The 23,663-nt window shown below is 37.8% G+C and overlaps 1 protein-coding gene across 1 annotated transcript in view; it reads left to right on the plus strand.

The window, feature by feature from the left end:
- Positions 1 to 23,002, plus strand: part of MAP3K5 (mitogen-activated protein kinase kinase kinase 5) — a gene marked incomplete at its 5' end in the record, with an annotated part of 100,496 nt that extends 77,494 nt beyond the window's left edge. Inside the window, 15 exons of the mRNA XM_080615535.1 lie at positions 2,105 to 2,232; positions 3,253 to 3,389; positions 4,364 to 4,469; positions 5,495 to 5,652; positions 6,137 to 6,314; positions 7,117 to 7,137; positions 8,080 to 8,257; positions 8,358 to 8,526; positions 10,895 to 11,080; positions 14,669 to 14,774; positions 17,160 to 17,400; positions 19,791 to 19,903; positions 20,783 to 20,895; positions 21,975 to 22,051; positions 22,869 to 23,002. Coding sequence (XP_080471661.1) covers positions 2,105 to 2,232; positions 3,253 to 3,389; positions 4,364 to 4,469; positions 5,495 to 5,652; positions 6,137 to 6,314; positions 7,117 to 7,137; positions 8,080 to 8,257; positions 8,358 to 8,526; positions 10,895 to 11,080; positions 14,669 to 14,774; positions 17,160 to 17,400; positions 19,791 to 19,903; positions 20,783 to 20,895; positions 21,975 to 22,051; positions 22,869 to 22,929 — 1,972 coding nt within the window. The 3' untranslated portion in view covers positions 22,930 to 23,002. The remainder of the gene's footprint in view (positions 1 to 2,104; positions 2,233 to 3,252; positions 3,390 to 4,363; positions 4,470 to 5,494; positions 5,653 to 6,136; positions 6,315 to 7,116; positions 7,138 to 8,079; positions 8,258 to 8,357; positions 8,527 to 10,894; positions 11,081 to 14,668; positions 14,775 to 17,159; positions 17,401 to 19,790; positions 19,904 to 20,782; positions 20,896 to 21,974; positions 22,052 to 22,868) is intronic.
- Positions 23,003 to 23,663: the final 661 nt, after the last annotated feature.

The raw sequence follows: 23,663 nt of genomic DNA on the forward strand, positions 1-23,663 counted from the left end.
AATCCATAGAAAGAAAATTTCATCATCTCTGAAGCTAATTCTCACCATTTTCAAAGTAAAAATACATCTTTTGGATTCATAAGAAATAATTAAGTTCTGAGTCAGAGCATGCAATGGCCAGAAAGGCAATGATTTCTGTGCAAAAAGCAGAAAGTCTTTGATACAGTCTATTAAATATAAGCTACTGAATAATTTACTTAACTGTCAGGAATTAAGAATTAAGGAATTAAGAATGCATATGGAAGTGTATTCTGAAAGAAAAGGAAACGTTCCTGCAGTGCTGTTGCCCTCAAGTGCATTTTCATAGCTACAAAATAGTACCAGTGGCCATATGAAGTTTCCAAGTTAAAGTAAAAATCATATTAGATGATAATAAGATTTAGCTTTCTAAGATTAAGAATTTGTCTTTCTTCATACCGTTTAAAGTTGCTCAATGGCCAAGTTCTAAAATTATGTTTCATCCCACTGGAGAATTTTCTTACAGCTTTATTTGCTAAATTATTTTAGTTGCTCAAGACTCAATTAACTCTGCAGTTTACGAGTGCAGGGAGAATTATAATGGTCTTGCTGTTGCTGCTCTGAATGAATATCCCATTAATAGAACTCAGGAATATAATCTCTGATTTTGCATTTCTGGATGACTAACAGTGTAGTCAGAATCTTTATAGTCGTGTGGAGAGGCAAGCCAAAACTCAAACTCGTTTTGGGTAAATAGGTTGGGTTGAGTTACATAATCACACTTTTCATTAACCAGATACTTTCCTTGATTCCTGCAGCAGTTGTTTTCCAGAGAGATTTCAGATGCCCACTTTTCTTCCTTTTTTTTCCCACTCCACTTGAAGAGTTCAGCTTCCACTTGCAGCTTCATCCTGTTCTTAGGGTGAGCTGATAGCTGCCTGTCCCTGACAACTGAAATTGTGCTTTGATTGCATTCCTGGCACTGGCACTTGGCTGGGTCCAGGGAGAGCTAACTCCTGGACTTGAGGCAGCAGGAAGCTACCCCTTCTCTCATAAATAAATAAAATCAAAGTTTTCTACCAGTTCACTAGGGGATAAGAAAGTACCAGTATTGGTGTGAAAGTGTTATGCTGAGAACAACCTGGTGAAGGTGGCAGTTAAACTACTCATTTTGGTGGCAAGTAGCTGCAAAGTTGAGTTTGCTGTTATGTTTAGCATTCCCTCAGTATAAGCATCTGACCGTGTCTTCTACTTGCTGAAGATTCTGCAGCTCCATCTCACATCTTTGCTGACAGGAGGTGTGTGTCCCTCATCTATTTCAGCTACTCTCAAAGTCTGACTGCAGATGTTAGTGCTTTACTGAAAGTAGCCACCAGACTCTCAGCATATTGTATATGTATTGCCAGAGTATACACAAGATGTGGCAGCTGACCTGCTTTCAGCTCACCCAGGGTTGGAAGAAGAGCATTAGGGCTGGGCCAGGGAGTACACTGGAGTTCTGGTGGTGATCTGCACTGGAGAAGGTTCCAAACTCCAGAAATGTTTTTTGGAAAAAGACTGCTGAAAAGCTTACGTGTCTGAAAAATATTTACCTTGGACTAAATTGCATTTGATGAAATTGTTTTGATCAGTTCTTCTGAATATCTCCCCATTAAATTATTCCTGTTTTCTTACTCTGATAGCTATCCACTCTTGATTTCAGATAAGACTTCTACTTCAATTAATCAAAAATTAAATGGTGATTTGTTTCCATTATTGAGGCAGTTTTAGTTACACAGTAACTTTATGGTTTACTAGTTCATTTGGGCATTAATCTGAATCCAGCTGCTTGCACAACTGTTTATGCTGTTCAGGTTAGGCTGGAGAACAGTTAATTTTCCACAAAATTTGTTCTGCTCAGTCTATTTGTGTACATTTATAATGTTTTATGTGTGTATGAGTACACAATATTATATTTACTTTATCTGAGTTATGTATATTTATATATGATTACATGTTTTTTTAGGATGTGGTGGTCACAACCACCACAGTTATTTTCAGTGTAAACGTATTTCATGGGACCTAAACTAGAACTTCAGCTACTAGAGTAAACACAAGGCTTTTTTCCTGAAGTTCAGTATTGAATAAGTTGCTTTTTTCTTTCCAGGTACTCCCAACCTCTGCATGAAGAAATAGCTTTGCATAAGCATCTCAAACATAAGAACATTGTCCAGTATTTAGGTTCTGTTAGTGAGAACGGCTTCATTAAGATATTCATGGAACAGGTGCCAGGTGGTAAGTTGTGAGGGAAACTAGTGTGGTGGTTGGTTTGGTTGGTTGGTTTTTAACATTTTAAAAGTATAAAAAAATGGAAGTACTGCAACAAGATATATTTTATGCAAATAAAATATTCTTTAATGTCTCTTTCATAAATTAATGGGAAAAACTGTGTCTTCAAAGTGCTCAGGTCTCTCAGTATTTAGACAGCCTGTGCTACAGTTAAAGCTCAGATCATCGCTATGGCAGGTGAACTCCTTTTACCTACAGATCTGGTGCTGGACACCAGGTGCACACCAAAGCTGCTCTATCACTCATCTCCTCAAGTGAGAGAGAAAGGGGAGAGAAAATACAACAAAAGTCTCATGGGTTGAGATAAGGACAGGGGGAGGTCACTCACCAGTTACTGCCACAGGCCAAAACATGCTCAGCTTGGGGAGAAGCTACCCCTGTAGCCACCCCTTACTAAAACCTTTCCACACAAGCCTGATGAGATCAAACATGATCTGTGATTGTTCTACTAGAAAGACTGGAGCCTCACGTCTGAGCCCTCCTCAGGTACCTAACACAAGAGAAAGGTGATGGTGATTTCTCACTTTCTCTGTTTGAGACCAAAGAACTCACAGCAGTCAGATGCAACAAATATCCCACTTCCTGAGCTTGGCTGTTTGAGAAACTGTGGAGCTGGTGCATGTATGAAGACATGCACATGCACCCTTTTTCACTCTTTTGCAACGTTCACCTAGGACAGCTTGTTTCCAGGCATAGGACAGAGGTGAGCACGTTGATTAAGTGGATTCTGATCTGCCTGCTTGAGGAAGCGTATGTTTCTCTGCTGCAGCTGAGGCCTGTGGAGATACTGAGACTCTCTTTTTAATTACTCAGGCTGGTGATAATAAGTGAGCATTTACCTGGAGAGGCCTTTGGTTATGGAAGAGGAGCCTACACTTGGTTTGGGATTGATGCTTGTTCTTACTTTTTTTTTTCCTTTGGGGAGAAAGCAGGATTTAATTAGATTTTTACTCTTCAAAATTATAGGCAGCCTTTCTGCTCTCCTACGATCAAAATGGGGACCGTTAAAAAACAATGAGCAGACAATTGGCTTTTACACCAAGCAGATTCTTGAAGGATTAAAATACCTCCATGATAATCAAATAGTGCATCGAGACATAAAGGTAAGAATTTGCAGAGAATTAAGCCGGACAGTGTTATGTCACTGCATAGCCATTTATTTGTCCTGTAATTTAAAAACTTTCAGAAAAAGTTCTTGTTATCACATACTCTCTCCGCTGTTCTGAACTGTGCATTAGGTAGTTGAACCACTGTTGATTTGATTTTGCACCAGCAAAATACATTGGTGGTTTTTTTATTTTTTATTTTTTTTATTTTGGGAGAATTGACATACAGCCACTGAAGATGTGATAAAAAGGGTATTTTTATTTCTGTTTTCAATGACATACAATCATAGAATGGTTTGGGTTGGAAAGGACCTTAACATTATCTAGTTCCAACCCCCCCTGCTATAGGCAGGAACACCTCACACTAGACCACGTTGCCCAAGGCTCTGTCCAACCTGGCCATGAACACTGCCAGGGATGGAGCGTTTACCACTTGTTTGGGCGACCTGTTCCAGTGCCTCACCACCCTCACAGTAAAGAACTTCTTCCTTATATCCAACCTCAACTTCCCCTGTTTTAGTTTAAACCCATTACTCCTTCTCCTATTGCTACAATCCCTGATGAAGAGCCCCTCTCCAGCATCCTTGTAGGCTGATCAAACTTTCATAAAAGCTTATTAGAAGTGAAGAATATTGTGTAATGGATATTGTCAGGTTCTTTTCTAAGGAGATTGCAGATGAAAAGATTCCGCCCCCCCCCCCCAAAAAAAAAAAAAAAGGACTTTTTCCTTTTTTGTTTCTCTTAGTATTCTTTAACTGAATTCTTGTAGTAGGAGTTCACTTTGAGAATGAAGTTTTTGATAGTAGAAGTACATAAGGTAGGAACACTATAGATTCCTCTTTCATGTCCCCTCTTGAGAGCCTTAGGAGGTAACTATTACTAAAGAGTGCATTGTAGAAACAAGCTGTGCAATAGTCTTAAATGAAGAGTCAGCAGAGAAAAATAATTACTCTGAATGTTCTGTTCCTCAGGGTGATAATGTGCTTATCAACACGTACAGTGGAGTGTTAAAGATTTCGGACTTTGGAACTTCAAAGAGACTTGCAGGAATCAATCCATGTACTGAAACTTTCACTGGTATGTTCCCAGAGGAGAGACTCTTTCCTCACTTGATCTGTGTATGTAGGGTCAGAATCCACAGCTGCTGAACTTTCATTTACTTAAAATCAACATTAGAGCTTGCTGCAAGAATAACTTGTTGTAAACCTCATCTTAAGCTATACACTGTTCTTGTATGCACTGTTCAAAGAGAATGCCGTTTTGGAATTCCAGCTTGAGACATGAAAGCCCTCTGAAACATAAGAGCTCTGTCTTTCCTATGCTGTATTTGAGTTTGTTTCTTCTGTATGCATGGTTTTTTTATTTTGCTGATAAGGATAACTTTTTTTTTTTTCTTTGATGACTGCCTTGGACATGTGGCTTCATTTCCAGAACTGCTTATCTATAGAGCCTGTCATTAACTTGAACTTTCACTAGACCAGGTTGCTCAAAGCCCCATCCAGCCTGGCCTTGATCCTCATTCTGCTTGATAATTTGATTGAATGTTAAATCATGTAGTGGCAGTACATTAAATAATTATACAAAATGAGAAGTGACTGTTATTTTAGTTCCATGCTCTGTTCTTCCATTTCTGCTTTAAATGGAGCAGAATGCAGAACGATGTGTCAGGTTGATTCCCCTACTTCAGAAAAAATGCTCATATCACCTGCTATTTTAGGTTCAGATTTCAGGTTTCACTTCCTTTTCCTCTCTGAATGCAATTCAGAGTTATTTTCCTTATTTTAATCTTAATCTGTAATACACTAAATGAAAACTAGGTCAGATCCAAAGCTCATTGAAGCCTCTTAATTTTCATTGACTTTGAAAAACTATATTATCAGATCAGTAGATGATTTCAGATGCTTTTAGAACAAGTAATATTTGGAATGGTATTTTGAGTTTTATGTAGACTGCATATGAAAAGTTGTGGATTTTGAATAACAGAGTATTTTTAACTCCTCTGATACTGCTCACTCCTCAGTGACTTTGTCCCTTTTGTCCTTTTGCTATCTGTTTGAAGCATTAGTCCACCTAAGTGAAAACAAAGAGTATGTTTTAAACAGGTACCCTTCAGTATATGGCACCAGAGATCATAGACAAAGGGCCACGTGGCTATGGGAAGGCTGCAGACATCTGGTCGTTGGGATGCACAATCATTGAGATGGCTACAGGGAAGCCCCCATTTTATGAACTGGGAGAACCACAAGCAGCTATGTTTAAGGTCAGTCACCTTCCTTGTCCCACTCACACCAGTATTTGTAAACACAGGAAATCTTATGACTGTTTTGGAGAAGCTAGAATTAGAGATTGCAGGAAAAGAAGATAAAGGAAATGCTCGATTAGTGAGGATGTTGAGAAGAATGAGCTGATTCACTGAGTGGGAGTGCTGTGTTGTTTTAGAGAGTAATGGAGCAATAGCAGCTATTCAGCAGCCTGAGTATTTAAAAAAAAAGAAAACCTGAGGAAAGTCAAAGTTTTCTGCTTTTCAAGAGCCTCTACTTGCAATTCTGGGGGTTTTAATGTAATTATTTATGCAGTTTGCAGTAGGTTTTTTTCCTGCAAATTAATATATTAGTTACAGAATGATAATATAATAACTTGAGAACAGTATACCACTTTTACTATGTAAACACTTTTTCTTGATGCTGTGTAGTGTTTGGGAGAAGAACAGTGTAAGACATTGTTTCTCCCTTGACTTCTCTCAGGTGGGAATGTTTAAAATTCACCCAGAGATTCCTGAATCCATGTCTGCAGAAGCCAAGGCTTTCATATTGCGTTGCTTTGAACCAGATCCTGATAAACGAGCTTTTGCTCATGAGCTACTTATAGATGAATTCTTGAAGGTTTCAAGTAAAAAAAGAAAGTCCCCATCAAAGCTCTCAGGTAAGCATTGCTAAACTCAGTTTGGATGTTTTCTTTTGTCAATGAAACTGCTGGTACAGTCTTTAAGATGAACAGAGCACATCTCCATCCCAGGTGAAAGTTCTGTTGTAACCTTCTGTTTCAGCAGGTTGCTGCAGAAACTGTTGTAGCAGAATTCTGTTATCATGTTGTCACAGATGTGATTCATACAAACAGTTCTAATAAGGTTTCTAAAAGTTTGTTCATGGTTCTGTGCAGCTTTTGTGGTTGTTGGGTTTTTTGTTTCTATGGTTTAGCATATGTTATAATTCAAAGGATGTTTGCATAGAGTACATTTTGTATTATGTTAGAACTTGCTATTGAGCCTCAGGGGAGTTTTCTACATGAGAAAAATAATCTTTGTTCCTACAGCGAACGTGCATGCACTGCATTACTCTTGTGTCATGTCCTCATTTCCTCTAACGTTATTATGGAATTACGGAGAGTAAAAAAGGAGTCTTGAAAGTTTAAGTGACATATTCTACATGTATGTATATATAATATGAAAATATTTTCTGCATATTTTTAGCATGATACCTAAAAGAAATAAAAAGACCATGTAAAGGAGATGGCATTGGATGATCACTGTTAATGTGATTTTCACACCCCGCACCCCTGCTTAAAATTAACTTTAAATTGCAATAAATTACACATTTAGAGCATGCAGACAGGAGAGTCCAGGTAGCCCATAGAAATGGGAAGAGAGTTACCTTCAGACTGTGCTTATTTTCTCAGTTCATTTCAGCAGATTTAACTTGGTTTTTTCTTTGCTTTTCTCCTACAGTTCTTTCAGCTAACACAAATGGTGAGTTTTAACATACTGCTCTATCACAACGTAATTGTGTAGATATGTGGTTATCACTTGTTCTGGTATAATTTGTCACACTAAAATGCTGGAAACACAAGTGGGCATAATTATGAAAATAAGTGACCTTTCTCTGTTAGGAACCTCTAATTTATTGTGCAAATTTAAATTACTATTTGTAATCCTACCAGACTATGGCTTAATTGTCTAGGCAGGCTTGAAGAACTGCATTGTTGTCACAGGGCCATTTAGTGGAAATCTAAACAGGAAATGAAATGGTTGTTTTATAGTAGCAATAGAGCCAAGGTTTGTGGTGAAAAATAACAGATTTTTATTAAGCTAAATTCGAGAACTGAAAAAAGTGGCATTTGAGACCCCATGTCAGGCCTGGGTGCAAGGATATTCATCTCTTTCAGGAAATGAACTGAGGGTGGGTGGGAGGAACTGAACAAACACATAGTTCCTTTCATGCTGAGTTACTATCAAAAGAGCATTTTGAAATATACACATATGAAATAGGTATGAATAGTTTCTGGCGGCAGTAATGTGTGCTCTGGATTTGAAAAACAAAACTTCTGACTTAACTGATAATAAAAGATGCGTATTCATGGCAGGGGGGTTGGAACTAGATGATCTTAAGGTCCTTTCCAGCCCTAACTATTCTATGATTCTATGATTCATGCCAATGGTGAAATTTCATAAGGGAACTTGCAAAGAGCTCAGCATTTCCATATTCTCAGGAAGCTTTTGAATAAAAACATAACTGAAAGATAACTCTATTCCAGAAGAGTAAGCTTTAGGAGATTTTGTCAATTTTCTTTTAATATTGTATGCTGGTGTGGGTGCAAGCTGAGGTCTTCCTGTTTCCTCTGAGAGAATAACCTTTTCACATCAGAACTGCAATGGCACTGTTCTAATTTCTAAATATTCCTTTATGAACAGAGTATCTTCGGAGTATATCCTTACCTGTCCCTGTTCTGGTGGAAGATACAAGTAGCAGCAGTGAATATGGTTCTGTCTCACCTGATACAGAATTAAAAATTGATCCATTCTCTTTCAAAACAAGAGCCAAATCCTGTGGAGAAAAAGATGGGAAGGGAATCCGGTCCCTTTTTCTGAGGTAAGGAGCTGTCTGGTGTTCATGTTACATGGTAGATTAGAAATGTATGTTTTGGGGTGGCTTTTATAAAGTTTCTTTTTACTGAGTGTCTTTCATTCAGCATCCCAGATGAAAATTTTGAGGATCACAGTGCACCTCCTTCACCTGAAGAGAAAGATTCTGGGTTTTTCATGCTAAAGAAGGATAGTGAAAGGAGAGCCACCCTTCACAGGATATTAACTGAGGACCAAGAGGAGGTGGTGAGGAACTTGATGGAAGCTTTGGCTCAGGTAAAGTTATTTCAGAAGGCAGCAAAAATGTTATGGAATTTTAAGACTTATCTGCAGTTACCTGGAACTTTTGAAATTATACTGTGTAAGCTTTCACAGTTCATTGGGGGGTTTGGGCTATTAAAAGTAGGCTTTAAGATTGTTTATGCTGCATTACATATGACTCTTGTGTTGTTTGCAAATAGTATATGTATACCTGGGTAGTAGTGCTGACCAGAGAAGAGAAAAACATGTCTTCGTGATAGTATATTTTGACAGTGAATTTTCAATGGGATCAAGGCTGTCAGGTCAACTCATGTAAAGCAGATCATCCACAAGAAGTGATTACCTTCCCCCTTCTAGAGTTCTGTCTTCTGGCTGAGTGATTTGATGGAGATTTAGTTCTTTTGGCCTGTTTTGGCCTTATGTTAGGTTATTGTGTAGAAAAAATGGGGCTGACTGTTCACCATTGCCTTCTACCCAACAGCTGCAAAAGGGGAAGGAGGTTAGGGAGAAAATAAATTGCAGTTAGGAGCATATATGGAGGGGAGGAAAGATGGAGTAACAGTGGGAGCTACAGCAAACAACAAAATAATTGCAGAATGACCTTTTGGCACTCCATTGTGGGACAATTCACAGTGATGTATCAGTTGAGGATGACACTGAGTAAATTACAGGTCATGAATACACTGCTAAATGTTGCAACACCGTAATTGGATGACTTGATTTTTTGTTCTTGTTTGTAGTGTGTGTGTTGGCAGTTAATTGACTTACTTCATTCTCAAGGCTAAGTACCGCTGGTCTAAAGCATTTTTGTATAGAATGTGGCAACTCATCTTCTAAAGATAGTCCTGTTTCAAATCTTTTAAAGATAGCACTGTTTAGAAACTGATGCAAACCAATATGATTATTACACATGTACTACAGTTAATGTAATTGGAAATTGCTGCCATACGAATAAAAAGAGCTTCTAACTCTTGGTGGGGGCAGGAAGGAACCCACGGTTGTCCTGGTAACTATAGAAAGTGTTAAAATAGAAGACACTAAGAGAGATGCCCATGATCTGTGCTTTGCTAAAGTGTTGCTATAAAAGACACAGTGTGAAAGGAATAATCAGTGATTGTGAGAGGCTGAAACTCAATCACAAAATCTGGAGAGGGTGCTTGGTGTTTCATGCCTTCCTCAGCTGGGGCTGCAACAGCCCAAGAAGGTAGCAGAGGGGCAGAGAGTTGTAGAGCTGAAGAGTTCAAAGCACACATGCATGGGACTGTCTGTCCTTCAAGAGGATGCAGAACCCTTGACCCCCAAACAGTGCTTTCTCCCTTGAAGGAGGTATCTTGTTCAGAGAGTAGGAAACCTGCGCAAACCACCAGAAAGTGGTAGTAATTGCAGTTAAGGGGAAGTTGAGTTGGCTTCTTACGTCCTGCTTAAATGCAAGAAGTTGGTAATAGATGGAAGCCTGACTTGCTTGGTTTTTTTTTTTTTTTTTGTATTTTTACATGAGCTACCAAAGTAGCAAAAAGCTTAAAGGCATTCATCAGAATAAGCAGTATAAACAAAAGACAGTATTTACTCTCTAAAGTTATACCAACTGAATACAAATTTCAATTTCAAATATTAAGTCAAAGATAAAAAACCATGTTAAGTTTTTCAACATAAAGTATTAGATGCTTATTCTGAAGGAAATAATTATTTATATATGCTAAAGATCTCTAATACTGATTGCCACCACAGAATGACATATGGTGTTTGGTTCTCTTGCATTTGCCAGGTTTATGCCAGAATGTTACAGCTGGCCATTCATCAAGAACTATGCCAATAACAGTGAGGTTTTAACTATAATTAATTAATGCTGATCAGATGGAAAAATTATTTGATTACTTGAGAGAGAAACTAAAAATAAGAAAAAGCTCTAGAGCAATCAAGCATTCTACTGGCCAAAGCACTTATCTCTGAGGTAAAAGATCCTAGCCTCTGATCCTGATCCACTTCGATTTGGAGAATTCACCTGATGACTGGCTATACCGAAGTGGATCCCTCACCCTGTCCTGTGGTAGCTGATCTCATTTTCATGTGAATAATTAAAAAGCTATTAGGGCAGATAGGTGGACACATGACACGTTGTAGCCCTGGACTTAGAAGATGCAAATCTGTTAAGGCATGCTGGGGACAGGGCAACCTGTATGGTTCCCTAATGAGAAACAGTGACCAGTTTTAGGAGGGTTATTCTCCTCCTCTAGCCTCCACACCCAGTGACTGTTGAAATTGTTCTTATGAAAAGGTTTTGTGAAGGAAAAAGTGCTATCAAAGCCTAAATCCTGATAAGGCCTGTGTGTACGTCTCAAAAGATGGCTATCAAAACTATTTATTTTCCTGTCTTTTCTACCAGGGAGCTGAAGAACCCAAACTAAAATGGGAACACATCACAACACTCGTTTCCAGCCTCAGAGAGTTTGTGCGTTCCACTGATCGTAAAATCATCGCAACCACTCTTTCAAAACTGAAACTGGAGTTAGACTTCGACAGTCATGGTATCAGTCAAGTGCAGCTTGTGCTCTTTGGTTTTCAAGATGCTGTAAGTTGTCATTTTTACAAAGGAGTTTGTGCACCAAAACTGCTGGTGGGCTGGAGGGAAGCTAAAAGCAAACAGAACTTCATAACCCAAAGTTACTGAAACAATAATATTTGAGGGCTTTGAAACTGTAATAACAAAAACCCAGCACACAGCCATGCGATCCTTTGGCAGGACACAGACCCTGAACACAACTGTTGAGATTTTGCTTATTAAAGATCTGGAAGGTTCAGCGTGGTTGTGTGAACAATATGTCATAATACTGAAGCAGGAAAGCCTTTAAGAAAAATGTTATCTCATTTTGGAGGGTTTTCGGGTAAATAAGACCAACACTGAATGTCAGGCTTAGCCTTCATAAATGCAGATCTCTTGAATTTGAGTTCTCTTACAAACTAATACATTAAACCACTTTCTGGCCCCAGTAGTTGTCTGTTCACCTCATAATGTTGCATTGAGGCTTTATTCTAGTATTGTTGGTTAGCAGCAGATTTCTGCCAAGCTAAACATTTTCATTTCAATTTCTAGTAAGCAAGATAAGGAAGGAAAAAAGGTTACTTTCCTGTCAATAATTAATGCAAAATTTATGATTTCCTACAGTGAGGAACCAAATACACACATGGATACCCTTTAAAGAGGTAGTTTACCAAAAGCAAATGTTCTTTTATTGTTAAGCTATGTATTTAAATGTTAGTTCATAAGGCTTAATGATTAAGAAGAATAACCAGCATGGGAGGAGGATGCAGCTGTGCTAGGCATCACTTGTTCAAACTGAAGTCATGTAGTAAAAATGAAATGACAATTTAAGTAGGCATTTGTGGTGGATGATGCTGTTAGCATTTAAACCTGGGGCACTCTGACAAGGAAGAGAGCTTGTGGGAAGGACTGCATAGCATGTAACCTGTTTGTTGCATAGACTACACTGAAAAGAATTAGATGCTGTTTACAAAAAAACCCAAACAAACAAAAACCTAATGTGTGAAGTGAATCTGTAAAAGAGAGGCTTCCACAAACCAGTTTTCTCTTTGAGTCTTCACCTTTGAGTCACTTCCACTCTCCATTCTACTTGGCCTCATATTAATACTGTTTTGACACTTGGAAGAAAGTATCCCAACCATACAAAGTCAAGAACAAAATGGGGTGGGGGGGAAGTACAAATATCTGGGTTGGTTTTCTGATAGAGATGTTGCTGGGCATCTGTTGTTAAGTAGTAATTGCCTGATTTGTGTTCTTTTCAATAAAAAATTTACCTTCTTCTGTTAACTTCATCATTACAAGTTGAGCTTTAACTGATAGATATCTGTCATTACTATCTCTCTGTTGTTTAACCAAGATAACCCACAGAAAGTTCAAAGAAAATCTTTGCTTTATATGTGCCAAGTCCTAATTCTTTTGGACATACAGTACATTTTTACAGTAAAACACTGAAATCCAGATCAGTATCAGGACCTCAGATACTTCAGAGACTGGGATATTGCTAAAAGTGAGGGAAAGTAGTTCCCTTGTTCTCAGGACTAAATAAGGTAACCTCAGGTAACCAGGTTTAATAGTCACGATATCCTCAATCAAAGCAACCAAGAAAAAAGAAAAAACAGGTTTGTGCTGTAAATGTCAATAGTGAAAACATGTTGTGTTCTTGCAAAGTTACATTGTGCTTCTTCAGTTCTTAAATAAGCTGCACATGTGAATGTCTTAGTAGGAGTCAGTATGGGAAGGTGCAGAGTGCTTGCAAACAGGAGTTATGCTGCCTCAGAAGGCAAGACCTTGAGTCCCTGAGGCACAGGGAGGGCTCCTCTGGCACTGCTGAAAGTTCTCCAACTCCAACCACAGTGTCCAAGTGCCACCTCGTGGTCACTGGCAATAGACTTGAGCAGATAGCTACTGCTGTGGGCTGACCCTGGCTGGCAGGTGCAGGAAAGCCTCCCTACCCAGTCACTCCTTGCCAATGGGGTGAGGGAGAGAAGCAGAAGGGCAGACAGTGAGAAAACTTGTGGGTGAAGATAAAGATTATTTAATAAGTAAAGGGGAAAAAAAACTTGAATCACAGACTTCACAAGTGATGCAAAGGCAGTCATTGGCCACTAATAGACTAATGCCTCACCAGTCCCTGAGCAACTGCTCCTTTAGAAAAATCACCTGCCTGGCTTTGTTGCTGAGCATGGTACCATATGGAAGGGAGTATCTCTTAGGTCAGTTTGAGTCAGCTCTGCTGGCTATGTCCACCCCCAGTCTTCTCACTGATGGGGCAGCGTAAAAAACAGAGAAGGCCCCGACAGTGTGGAAGCTCTGGTTAGCAACAGCTAAAACGTGAGTGCGTTACCAAGGCTGTTTTGTCACCCATCTGAAATAAAGCACCGTATGGGCAGCTGTGAAGAAAACTTAACTCCATCACAGCCAAGCCAGTACAGGTACCAACATAAATTACTGCTTTACTGAATACTGTTTATTTGGGACAGTGAAAATAGTATGATTGATAACTTTATGAACTTTTACACATCTTCTGAAGCCATTGTTTGTGTAACTTCAGACATTTTTACAGAGGGGTTAACACCGTGTGAGAGAATCAAACTAACCCCATTTGTAGGGAGACCTGAGAGTGAAGTATCTTCTTGCCATGTTATTTTAGTAAACTAAAGAAGTTGCATTTGTTTTTTTGGTTTTTTTTTTTTGCCTTTTTTCTTTTTTTTGCCTTTGTTTTGTTTTTTTTTTTTTTTTTTGATAAGGCTTGGAGAAACTTAATGATTTTCTAAATGCAGTTTAACTTATTTCTTCCTGCAATCACTTGAGTTCTGCTTCAACAAAGCCTTGCTTTGGACTGCTTTCATGCCCGAAAACCAGCACGAAGTCTGGTTTGTGATACTGCCACTTACAGTGGCTAGGCATTATTGTCCCACCTCTTCTTCCCTGTCATTTGAGAGTCGGAAAACAATTCCCCCAAGGTAGAGATAATTCTTGCAAGTGGTATGGAGCATCCATAGAGACACCTAGAAATATACCGAAAAGCAGTTTGAAAGCAGACCTGTGGACAATTAGTTTTCAACACTGGGTTGCTCTTGTCTGATTATATGAAGTAAAAGGTAGGAGGAAAGAGAAAAGGGCACAGCACACAAATAAAGTCCCCTGACTACTTAAACTAGTGTTAATTAACTATTTTCTGAACCAAGGAGCAGCATTACATTAGTTCTTTGATACTTCCTACAATTGTACTTTAAAATAGAAAAGTATTGCTCAGAGAAAGCAGTGAAAGCAGTGCCAAAACAGTAACAAGATTAAATAGCTGAAGTTAGAAGCCTTTCATTATATGGTCCATCCACACCCATGAAGTTTTCTTAACTTCAGTATTGCAGTCATAAAATCACCAAACACAGGAACTACTTCTTGATAAAAAATACAAAATATTGCACAACTTGTAATAAAATCATGTAAGTTGGTGACATTGCCATTTTCTTCTTTTAATGAGAACATGAGAACATAGTTTTAATCACCTGCTTTGATACAGTATCTATACGTTCAAACACCTTATATAGTGCTGACATATATTACAGTTTTAAGTTAGGCAGGATGCAATATCTAAACTGAATTTTCTGTTGCTAGGTCAATAAAGTTCTCCGAAATCATAACATCAAGCCACATTGGATGTTTGCATTGGACAGCATAATCAGAAAAGCTGTGCAGACTGCTATAACTATTCTAGTCCCAGGTGAGTAATTTCTTAATACTTAGCAAATATTTATTAGTTGATCTCTTTAAACATAATTTAGAGTTGGAATTATGATACTTCACTTAAGATTTTGAAACTAGCAGCAGCTTTTTTCCTGCTCACTGTCTGTTTTGTAACTTCAGAACTAATCAGTGTATTGTCCAAGTTATTTTGGAAAGCATCTTTCCAGAATGTGCAGTCTAAACAATTCTGCAACACAGTGCGCAGTAGTGGGCTCAGGTGCTCTGGAGCCTAATTTTGAGGTGCTCAGTGCTGCCCCTTGTAATCTAAAGGACAGACCACTTGCCAGCACATGCTGATTGTGGAAGGTGTTTTTACAAAGTGCAGATTAATGATGTGTTCTTTGGAGTACTTGAAGGTCTCCTTGGCTCCTTTGTCAGCAGCTGTCTAAAGAGGAAAAAAACAAAACCAAACAAACAAACCTGCAGTGCCTGCAGTTTGAATATTGTATTTTGAACGTTGTGGAAGTAGAAGAACCTTGTAGAAGGCTTAGCTGAGGAAAGGAGTCTGTGTAGAAGAAACTGTGGCCCATTCTGATACTACCAGAGTTACTTTCCTCTGCAGCTACTTAACTTCTAAGCTTGTGATTCCCCTGTTCCCCACACCGGAAGTAATGGTGAAATTTTCAAACATATGATTTAATGCTTTAATCTGAAGTCAGAATAGTTATGTTCCTGTTTTCTGCAGTGGGTTGTCTTCAGTTATCAACAGTAGGATCTGAAAATTCCAACAAAAGTTGCAGCTCTTCCTGTTCTCATTAATATTTGACGTATCAGCAGCACAACCAGCAAGGCATAAATAGGGTTTCTGTGTTAGTTTCGAGTCATAAGGAAAACCTGTCTTTTGGTTAGACTGCCAAGCACCTTTAACAGGCATGTACTTTACTGCTGTATAATAAGAGTGCTGTAGAATTCCGCGTTAATAGACTCTTCTTCCCCATACATCTCAGTATCACCATTAGATGTACATGGTCAAGCTTAAACAAAAGCTTCTGTGCCCTAGTAGCTTTCAAGCACTGATCATCTGCCTCTTCCCTAATTGCTTTACCCTACCTATGATTGCTTCTCCTTGCCTTTCCTTACTCTTCCCTCCCACCCTCCATGAATGATATGAAAATTTATCTCTGGCCTTAACACTTCTAAAAATTATGGGATGTTTTAGGAATGATATGAAGCAGATGTACAGTTATACTGCCTGCTTAGTGGTAAACAACGGCAAAATGAGCTTGTTCTTATTAGCATGATGCAGAATTTCAAAGCAAATTCAGACATATTTGCCTAGCAATATTTGGGTAACTGCTATATAATACATCTGCTTTCTTTAATTTAGAAGCATAACTGTCTTGATCTTAGTATGTTCAGTATTGAAATAGTTATGTAGCATTGAAACGAAGAGATTAATGGATCAAGGAAAAAATGTCCCTTTTCTAAAGAAGAGAAATGTACTTGTTAGTTCTGCAGCAGGAAGGACAAAAAACAAGTGTGATTCATGGAACAAAAAGTATTTTGATGAGGAGACTAAAGGGAGTGCTCAGCAGTAAGAAGCCACAATTGAAGGAAGGAAGGAAGATTTATATTAAATGGTTAGAATTAACAAACAGGTGTTGTTGCAGTAATAGGTTATGTAGGAGTGTAAGTTCTTGTGTACATATCTTGCATACCTGGTAAGCTCTGGTAAATAGGCTAAATAGGGAATACAGAAGCCAGAGCACACATACAGCTTTGTGTCCACAGTTTTGTGGATGTACATCATTTCAATATAAGCAACATTCTCTCTTATAAGTAGAAGGGAAGTGTGCTACATATAGTTTTTGGTAGAGGGGTCTGTTTGTTATTTCCTCTCTATATTTTTGGAAACCATTTTTGGTAAATACAGAATTCTTGTAATGGGAGAACGCTACACATGCCGGAATAGCAACAACAGGAATAGCTGGATATAAAGGAAATAATGGTTATTTGTTTAATAAAACATTTCAGGTCAGACACGTGAGAAATCACAAACCACTGAGAATGGAATTAAGCAAAAGAAAGTACCTCTGCTTCACATAGTACTTCAGCACAATTTGTTGTGAAATGCTAGCCAAATCTGGAATCCTATTCATCCAGATTTTTTTGGAGGGGTTTATAGCTTTCAAACATTTGATAGGCTGAATAATAACCAGTGTGAACCAAGATGCTGTTATGGTCTGAGTGGCCTTACACCTGTAGAAAGTCTCATCTGTCCTCTTGCTACAGAAATTTCATCCAAAGCTGTAGGATGATTTGTTATATAGTCACTTAGGCCCACTTTTGTTTTAATGTTTAAGTAATGTTTAGCATCCTTAATTTTTTTTTTCTTTCATTTGTATTTTCATGTTACTAATAGAACTGAGGCCACATTTTAGCCTTGCATCTGAAAGTGATACAGCAGATCAAGATGATGTAGAAGTTGAAGATCAAGATGAGCAGCCTCAGAATCAAACTATCCAACAGCCTTGCATTGTTATGGAAGATGCAGTAGCTACCTCAGGTGTAAGCACACTCAGCTCTACGGTTTCGCATGAGTCCCAGGCTGCTCACAGATCACTGAGTGTCCAGCTGGGCAGGCTAAAATTAGAGACAAACAGGTAAATCTGGACATCAGGACAATGTGACAATGTGTTTGCTTAGCGTTTAAAATATATGTGCTAGAATTCTAGTGACAGTATCAAAGTTCTATACTACTGCAAGTTGTTCATTTAAATGGTGGTCACTGTTTAGCTGTGACTGATCACTTCTACTAGTTTTATTCATTTCAAAACAATAGTGATGCAAGTTAAGGTCAGTCTTGATTTCAGGTGCCTTTCAAGAAAGGTTTGAAAAAACTGAGCTTGCTGCTGAGCTTCTGCTTTTTCTCTCCTTTGTATGCTGTGTGAGGCTGATGAATGGTATTATGTTTTCTTTCCATTAAGGCAGAACTTGCTGTTCTTTTCTATAGTTACTCTTGGGGAATGAACTCAAGCTACTTGACAGCCACATATGAACTCTACCAGGAAACTACTGCAGGCTTGCTTTTATGCACAGCACTCACTGCAGCAGTGAATTTTACCTTTTTATTTTATTTTGTTTTTAATTCTTTTCAGAAGAATGGGGAAAATCAGGTGTGTTGTTTAAAAAAAGAGAAAGAAGCCAGAAGTTTGGATATTAATTTTTTTATTCTTTTTTTTCCCTAGAAATACACATATTCCACTTTAAACCTGAGAAGTGGTTCCTGAGAAGTGGTTATTTTGGGCTTTTTGCTTAAGTAATGTCAGAGACAAATTTTTCTCCATTCTTTTACCCAAATAATCTTTTATATATTTTATTTTCACTAAAATATCCCAGATAGTCTGTTTGAAGTAGATACTTTAGCTTTTGCAGTATCCCATTTATGGCACTGGATTTCCTACTGACCTCAGTATATTTTGAATATGACCTTGATAGAAAAAGAACATGTCTTCAATAAGACAGTTCTTATGCTTCTGGAATGTTCTTTGTAGTTACTGTTCCAATTTGAATTAAAATGTTAAATTGCACTTTACTTTTAAATATGCCTAAGAATTTTGCCATAATTAGAGTAATTCATTAGACTGTATTGTTCTTAGTAAAGTATCGGTATTTTTGATTTTTTTATGTTACAATTAATATTTTGCTTGTGGGAGATATTTTGATTGCCTTATTGATACACTGAAATAAACACAGAAATAATTTAGATTGGTTCACTTCCCAAGTTCATGATGGAAGTTGCATCAGAAGTGATCCATTTGTAGAGGATTTTCTCATGCTTTGCTTTTGTAAATTTATTGAATGCAAAGCTTTTGGCCAAATAATCACACCCTGTCATTCATACAGAAATTTTGAGGTAAATATATGAGCAATTGTTTAAGTATTAATTAAAGCTTTATTGGCATAATCAGCAAGCAGTTCTCAAGAGAAAATAGTGGGATACTTTGTTGGCCCCAAAGGCCTTTTTTTAGCCAGAATGGATAGAGGCAAAAATTAGCAGAGGAGTGACTGCACACCTGTCTGGACAGAATTTCAATCTGCACTGAGATTAACTGAGCTGTGGGTGTGTGTAGAGGCACAAAGCGGCTCTGTGGACTTGTTAAGAACTGTTAGCTCAGGTGTGGAAGCACTCAAATATAACTATGCTGCTGCTGGGCCTGTATGCGAGCTAAAAGCAGGGCTTGATGTTTTTACAAGCAATCATATGGGATGGAGTTTACTTCTGTGCAGATACAGGTAAGGTGTTTTTGTGGCACGTTCTCTAGCTGAATTCCAGAATGTCTCCACTTTTCAGTGTCCCAGAAAAATTGCAGTGCTTATTTCTGCTGGACATTCTCAAAAGTAATTGCTTAAGGGAGGACACAAGGTATTTTGCCTCCTCTTTTCTCACTCTTCATATAACATAGAAGGGTAGGCACTAAGTACCTGGTATGTGAGGGACAGCCCTTGTGTGCATGAGAATATATTTCCCCAATTTAAGAAATGAAACCACAGGTTTTCAGCACATTTTCATCACAGCTCCAGCCTTGCCACACCTTTGAAAATGTCTGCTGGAGAGATGTGAAACTGGCATTTTTCTGTACCAAAGATTACGTCACAAAGTTTAGCCCTTGGTTTATGAAACACTTCAATATTTGTTCTTATCAATTACGGTTTTGTTTAAAACAGAATGCTGGCTGTAGAAATTTCTCTGAAATTTCTCTGTACCATGCCACCTGTTTAGTGGGTGGATGAGTATATGGAGGCTGGTGTGTTTGGGGCTTTTTGTTTTGTTTTCCTTTTTAAAGAGCTGTAGCTTTAAGAACCAGTGAATGTTTATGTCTTGCTATAGGTCATAATAAATTTATAGTGAGACAAAACTCCTATGAAAGTTGAAGAAGTCTGTCCTTGTCTCTGTCAAGAAGGTTTCCAGATAAGTGTATTAAGAACTTCACTTTCCTGAAAATTTGAAACTATTTAAGGAGATGTGTGCTTCCTTTCCATTATTTCATAGGTTATTGGAGGAGTTGGTTCAAAAAGAGAGAGAATTTCAAGTCCTCTTACATCAAGCTATAGAAGAAAAGGATCAAGAGATCAGAAACCTACGGCTTAGGTCACAGCCAATAGGTAAGTGAGAAGAATTTTCAAGGAAAAATTTCATACTGACTGCAGATGAAGACAGTGGCAGCTCAACTGGTCTTTTTATTGAGCTAGTCCCAGCAAAGCTGCTTTATTATGCTGCTGCTGGTAGGGTTTGCTTTGAAGTAAGAATGTACAGCGTAGAAACAAATTACTGAATTTGTTAATCACAGTACAAGGAATGATATAAATATTTTTGATTGTGATTATATGGAAGAGTACAAGGCTTATATCCTACAGAGTAAATACTGTTTCTAAAGAGGATAATCAAGTATGTTTAGGTGTATGTTCTTTGAATTACAGACTGTTCCAATTGTTACACTGAAAGTTCAAGAGGATTTAATTGGCGAGATGTAAATACTACTTAAGACTTACTGAGGAAAGTTTTTTGATACATATCTGCCCTGAAGAAGATGGAAGTGCTAGTGTTTCCATGTAATATGCTTCAAAGGAGTGTTTTCCGAAAGCAGCTGATCTAGGGCATTGCCTACACACCAATTGTATGAGTTAATGCTGAACACTTCAGATAAATTGATGCAGCAACGTTAGTGTAGAAATAGTTACAGTGTGATTGATGTGCTTTGTACAGGTAAAATAATTTTCTGAAGAGGACAGAAAAACCTGATCTGTGTCAATGCTCACACTATTTTAACTGTACCTCTAACCAAGTAGAGTAATTGGTGCATAACTGTCTATAAACTGTAATTAAGTGTGTGCCTTGGGAATTGACATTTATCTTAATTTATGGGGATACTGGTATTTTAAGCTTGAAGGGAAAGCTCACTGAAGAAAGTGCTTCAGCAGTCAAAAATGACAAGAGGTTGCTTTGGCAACACAAAACCCTTTTTTTTTAAATGCTTATTCTAGATATTCCTGGATTGTCTCTCTGTCATCGTCATTCCACTGGCACAAGGACCGAAGACCCTGATCTCATAAGCTGGCTGACTGTTCAAGGAGCTGATGAGGCCACGATAAACAAGGTAGCAATGGTTCTGTTAAGTCTTTTACAGTTACAGTACTGTGTTGTGACTTGATGCAAGATGATATCAAACCTTTTTGATTACTTCAGCACATGGAGAGGCTAATTTGTTTTCAGAGAATAGAAGAAAGCCATGAATATGGAGGCCTTCATAAAAATAGAATACTGTTAATAATTCCTATATCTGATTTGGAATAAGGGAATAAAATGACAGTATAGCTTTGTTATAGAATCATAAGATGGTTTGGGTTGGAAAGGACCTTGGAGATCATCTAGTTGCAACCCCCCCTACCATGGGGGTTCTAGTCTTCCACTAGAGCAGGTTGCTCAAAGCCCCATCAAACCTTGCCTTCAACACTTCCAGAGACAGGGCACCCACAGCTTCTCTGGGCAACCTGTTCCAGTGACTCACCACCTTCACAGTGAAGAATTTCCTTGGTTCATAATTTTTCAGCGTTTTTACACATTGCAGCAGTTCCTGCTGATTATACCCTAGATATAGGGTACATGTTCACCCTCAGCTAACTGTGTTAAGATGAGATTTCCTAAAGTAGATTGGTCTGCTCTGCAACAAATTACATAATCTTAGAGATGTTGAGCAGAATTTTGGCTGACTTCAGAAAACCTGCATGTAGTTATCACGCCTACAGATCAGATCAAAGGTTCCTTGAAACTCAAATATATCAAATTTAGATGGCCACTTTTGAAAAGGTAGGTCTTAACTGTTGTTTTCAATTTCCTCATGGGTGAAATGTGGTATTAATTATGCTCTAATCGGTGTTTTTTCAAGTCTATGACACTGAGGTAGCAGTGTTAACAGCAGAAATGCCAGCTGACAAAAGTTTTAAGTAGCTGTAAAAGCATGACAAGTTGTGCCTGTTATGCCAATGTATACAATACAAAAAATAAGTAGTTTCAATGTATTTCTAGAAATAATATGGATGAATCTGTTACATATACCACATTTTGGCCCAATTTTATGTTTCTTCTAAGCTTCTAATTTTAAGGGCAGGTGGTATATAAAGCATAGAAAGTTAATTATAATTCTAACAAATTGTTCATTTAAACTTCTTTTTGCAGTTCTTAGCTGAAGACTACACATTAATGGATGTTCTCTGCTATGTTACACGAGATGATCTGAAATGTTTGAGACTGAGGTAAGTCTTCACAGTTAAATGAACTGTGCTGAGCAGGAGTTGCGTTTTGTTACAAGAGAAAATAAGTGATACTAAGTCTCTATTTGTTGTATTGTGCAGTGTTCATTTAAAATAAGGAACACTTTCCAGTATGTCTTTGTATACTGATGCAGTCCCGATGACAGCTGATACTGTTTAAATTAGTTTAAAATAAGCTTTTCTGTTAAAGGACAGCAAAGAGAGAATTTTAAAGTAAAGCTTTTACCTTATGCCTGGAGAGACAGGAAAACCCATCAGAGTCTTTCGCTTATTTAAAAAAGTAGAGAGAGCAAAACTTCTGTAGTTCATCATCAAACTTCAGAAATACTAATCATGGACTGCAACTAACACTAGACTTCCCCTAATCATGCCAAGTGTGTGGGTAACTGCAGAACCAAGTTTAAGTAGAAATAATAGAAGCTATCAAACACTCTGTGTGGTCCCAGTCAGTTTAAAAATAAACAACGAAATAAAAATAATAATTAAAAAATATGGCAAGTGCTGAGATTTTTTCATAATGTTGGAAGTCTGCTGTGGGTTATGCAGGACCTTTGGCCCAGAAGTCTGAATTCCAGAAAGTGGGCATCTGACAAGTGGAAAGATTGCCCCGTACTATAATCAGAAAAGGACTCTGTTCTCTATTTGAGTATTGCATGTTGAATTTTACCTTTGATCGGCCTTCCCACTGAATATAATTGGTCAAAACCAGAGCAAGAAAATCAGAAGGCAGCTAAACTGGAATGCTTCCAGGCTAGAGAATATCTTTGTTCCTGAGCATCTTTATGATTTTCCTTTACAGAGGAGGAATGCTATGCACGCTCTGGAAGGCCATCACAGACTTTCGAGGGAAACATGCCTGACACTGAAATTTTTCTTCACTTCTCTGCAGAAAGGAGGTGGTTTCCTTTCAGCACAGGGCAGGTGTGCTGTCAGAAGGACTGTTGCACTTTAATCCAGTATTTGTTTACCAATGTTAAAAACACTGCAGCTTCCTGACTGCTTTTACTCCTATAATCCATAAGGAATCTGTAAACAACCAGCAACATTATTTTACTTCAGATGTTTTTACATGCAAGTTTTTCGAAAACTAAAATAAATAAATAAACCCCACCATAATAAACTCATGAAATATTGTAGTTAAAGTAACCAGATGTTAATTTCATGAAAAACTGATGTAAGATTTCATGTGACTATACATCACTGGAACAAAACCAAAATGTGACAACAACTTCTCAAGTTTCTCTTTCTTTGCAATATATCTCTATAATCTGTAGTAGAACTTCATAATTTCAATCATAATTAGGTATTTTTCTTTTAGTGTGCAAGACCTAATGGTAATTGTTTTTACCTACTACCCCACATAGTTTAATATTGTTTATTTTTGGTAATTTAAGTTCTATGGTGCATTTGTTTTAGAGCTGTTTATGTACTACTGAACTGTACCAGTTGTATACACCTGAACCACAGTAATGTTAGCTTGTTCTAAAGCTATCTCTGACATACACGGTTGAAAATAAAAAGAACCTAAGACTTACTTTTTCCTTTTTTTTTTTTTTTTTTTTTTTTACTTTAAATTAATAAAGGTGTAGAACTG

Source organism: Psittacula echo (assembly GCF_963264785.1).
Source record: "Psittacula echo genome assembly, chromosome: 4".
NCBI classification, from domain to species: Eukaryota; Metazoa; Chordata; class Aves; order Psittaciformes; family Psittacidae; genus Psittacula; species Psittacula echo.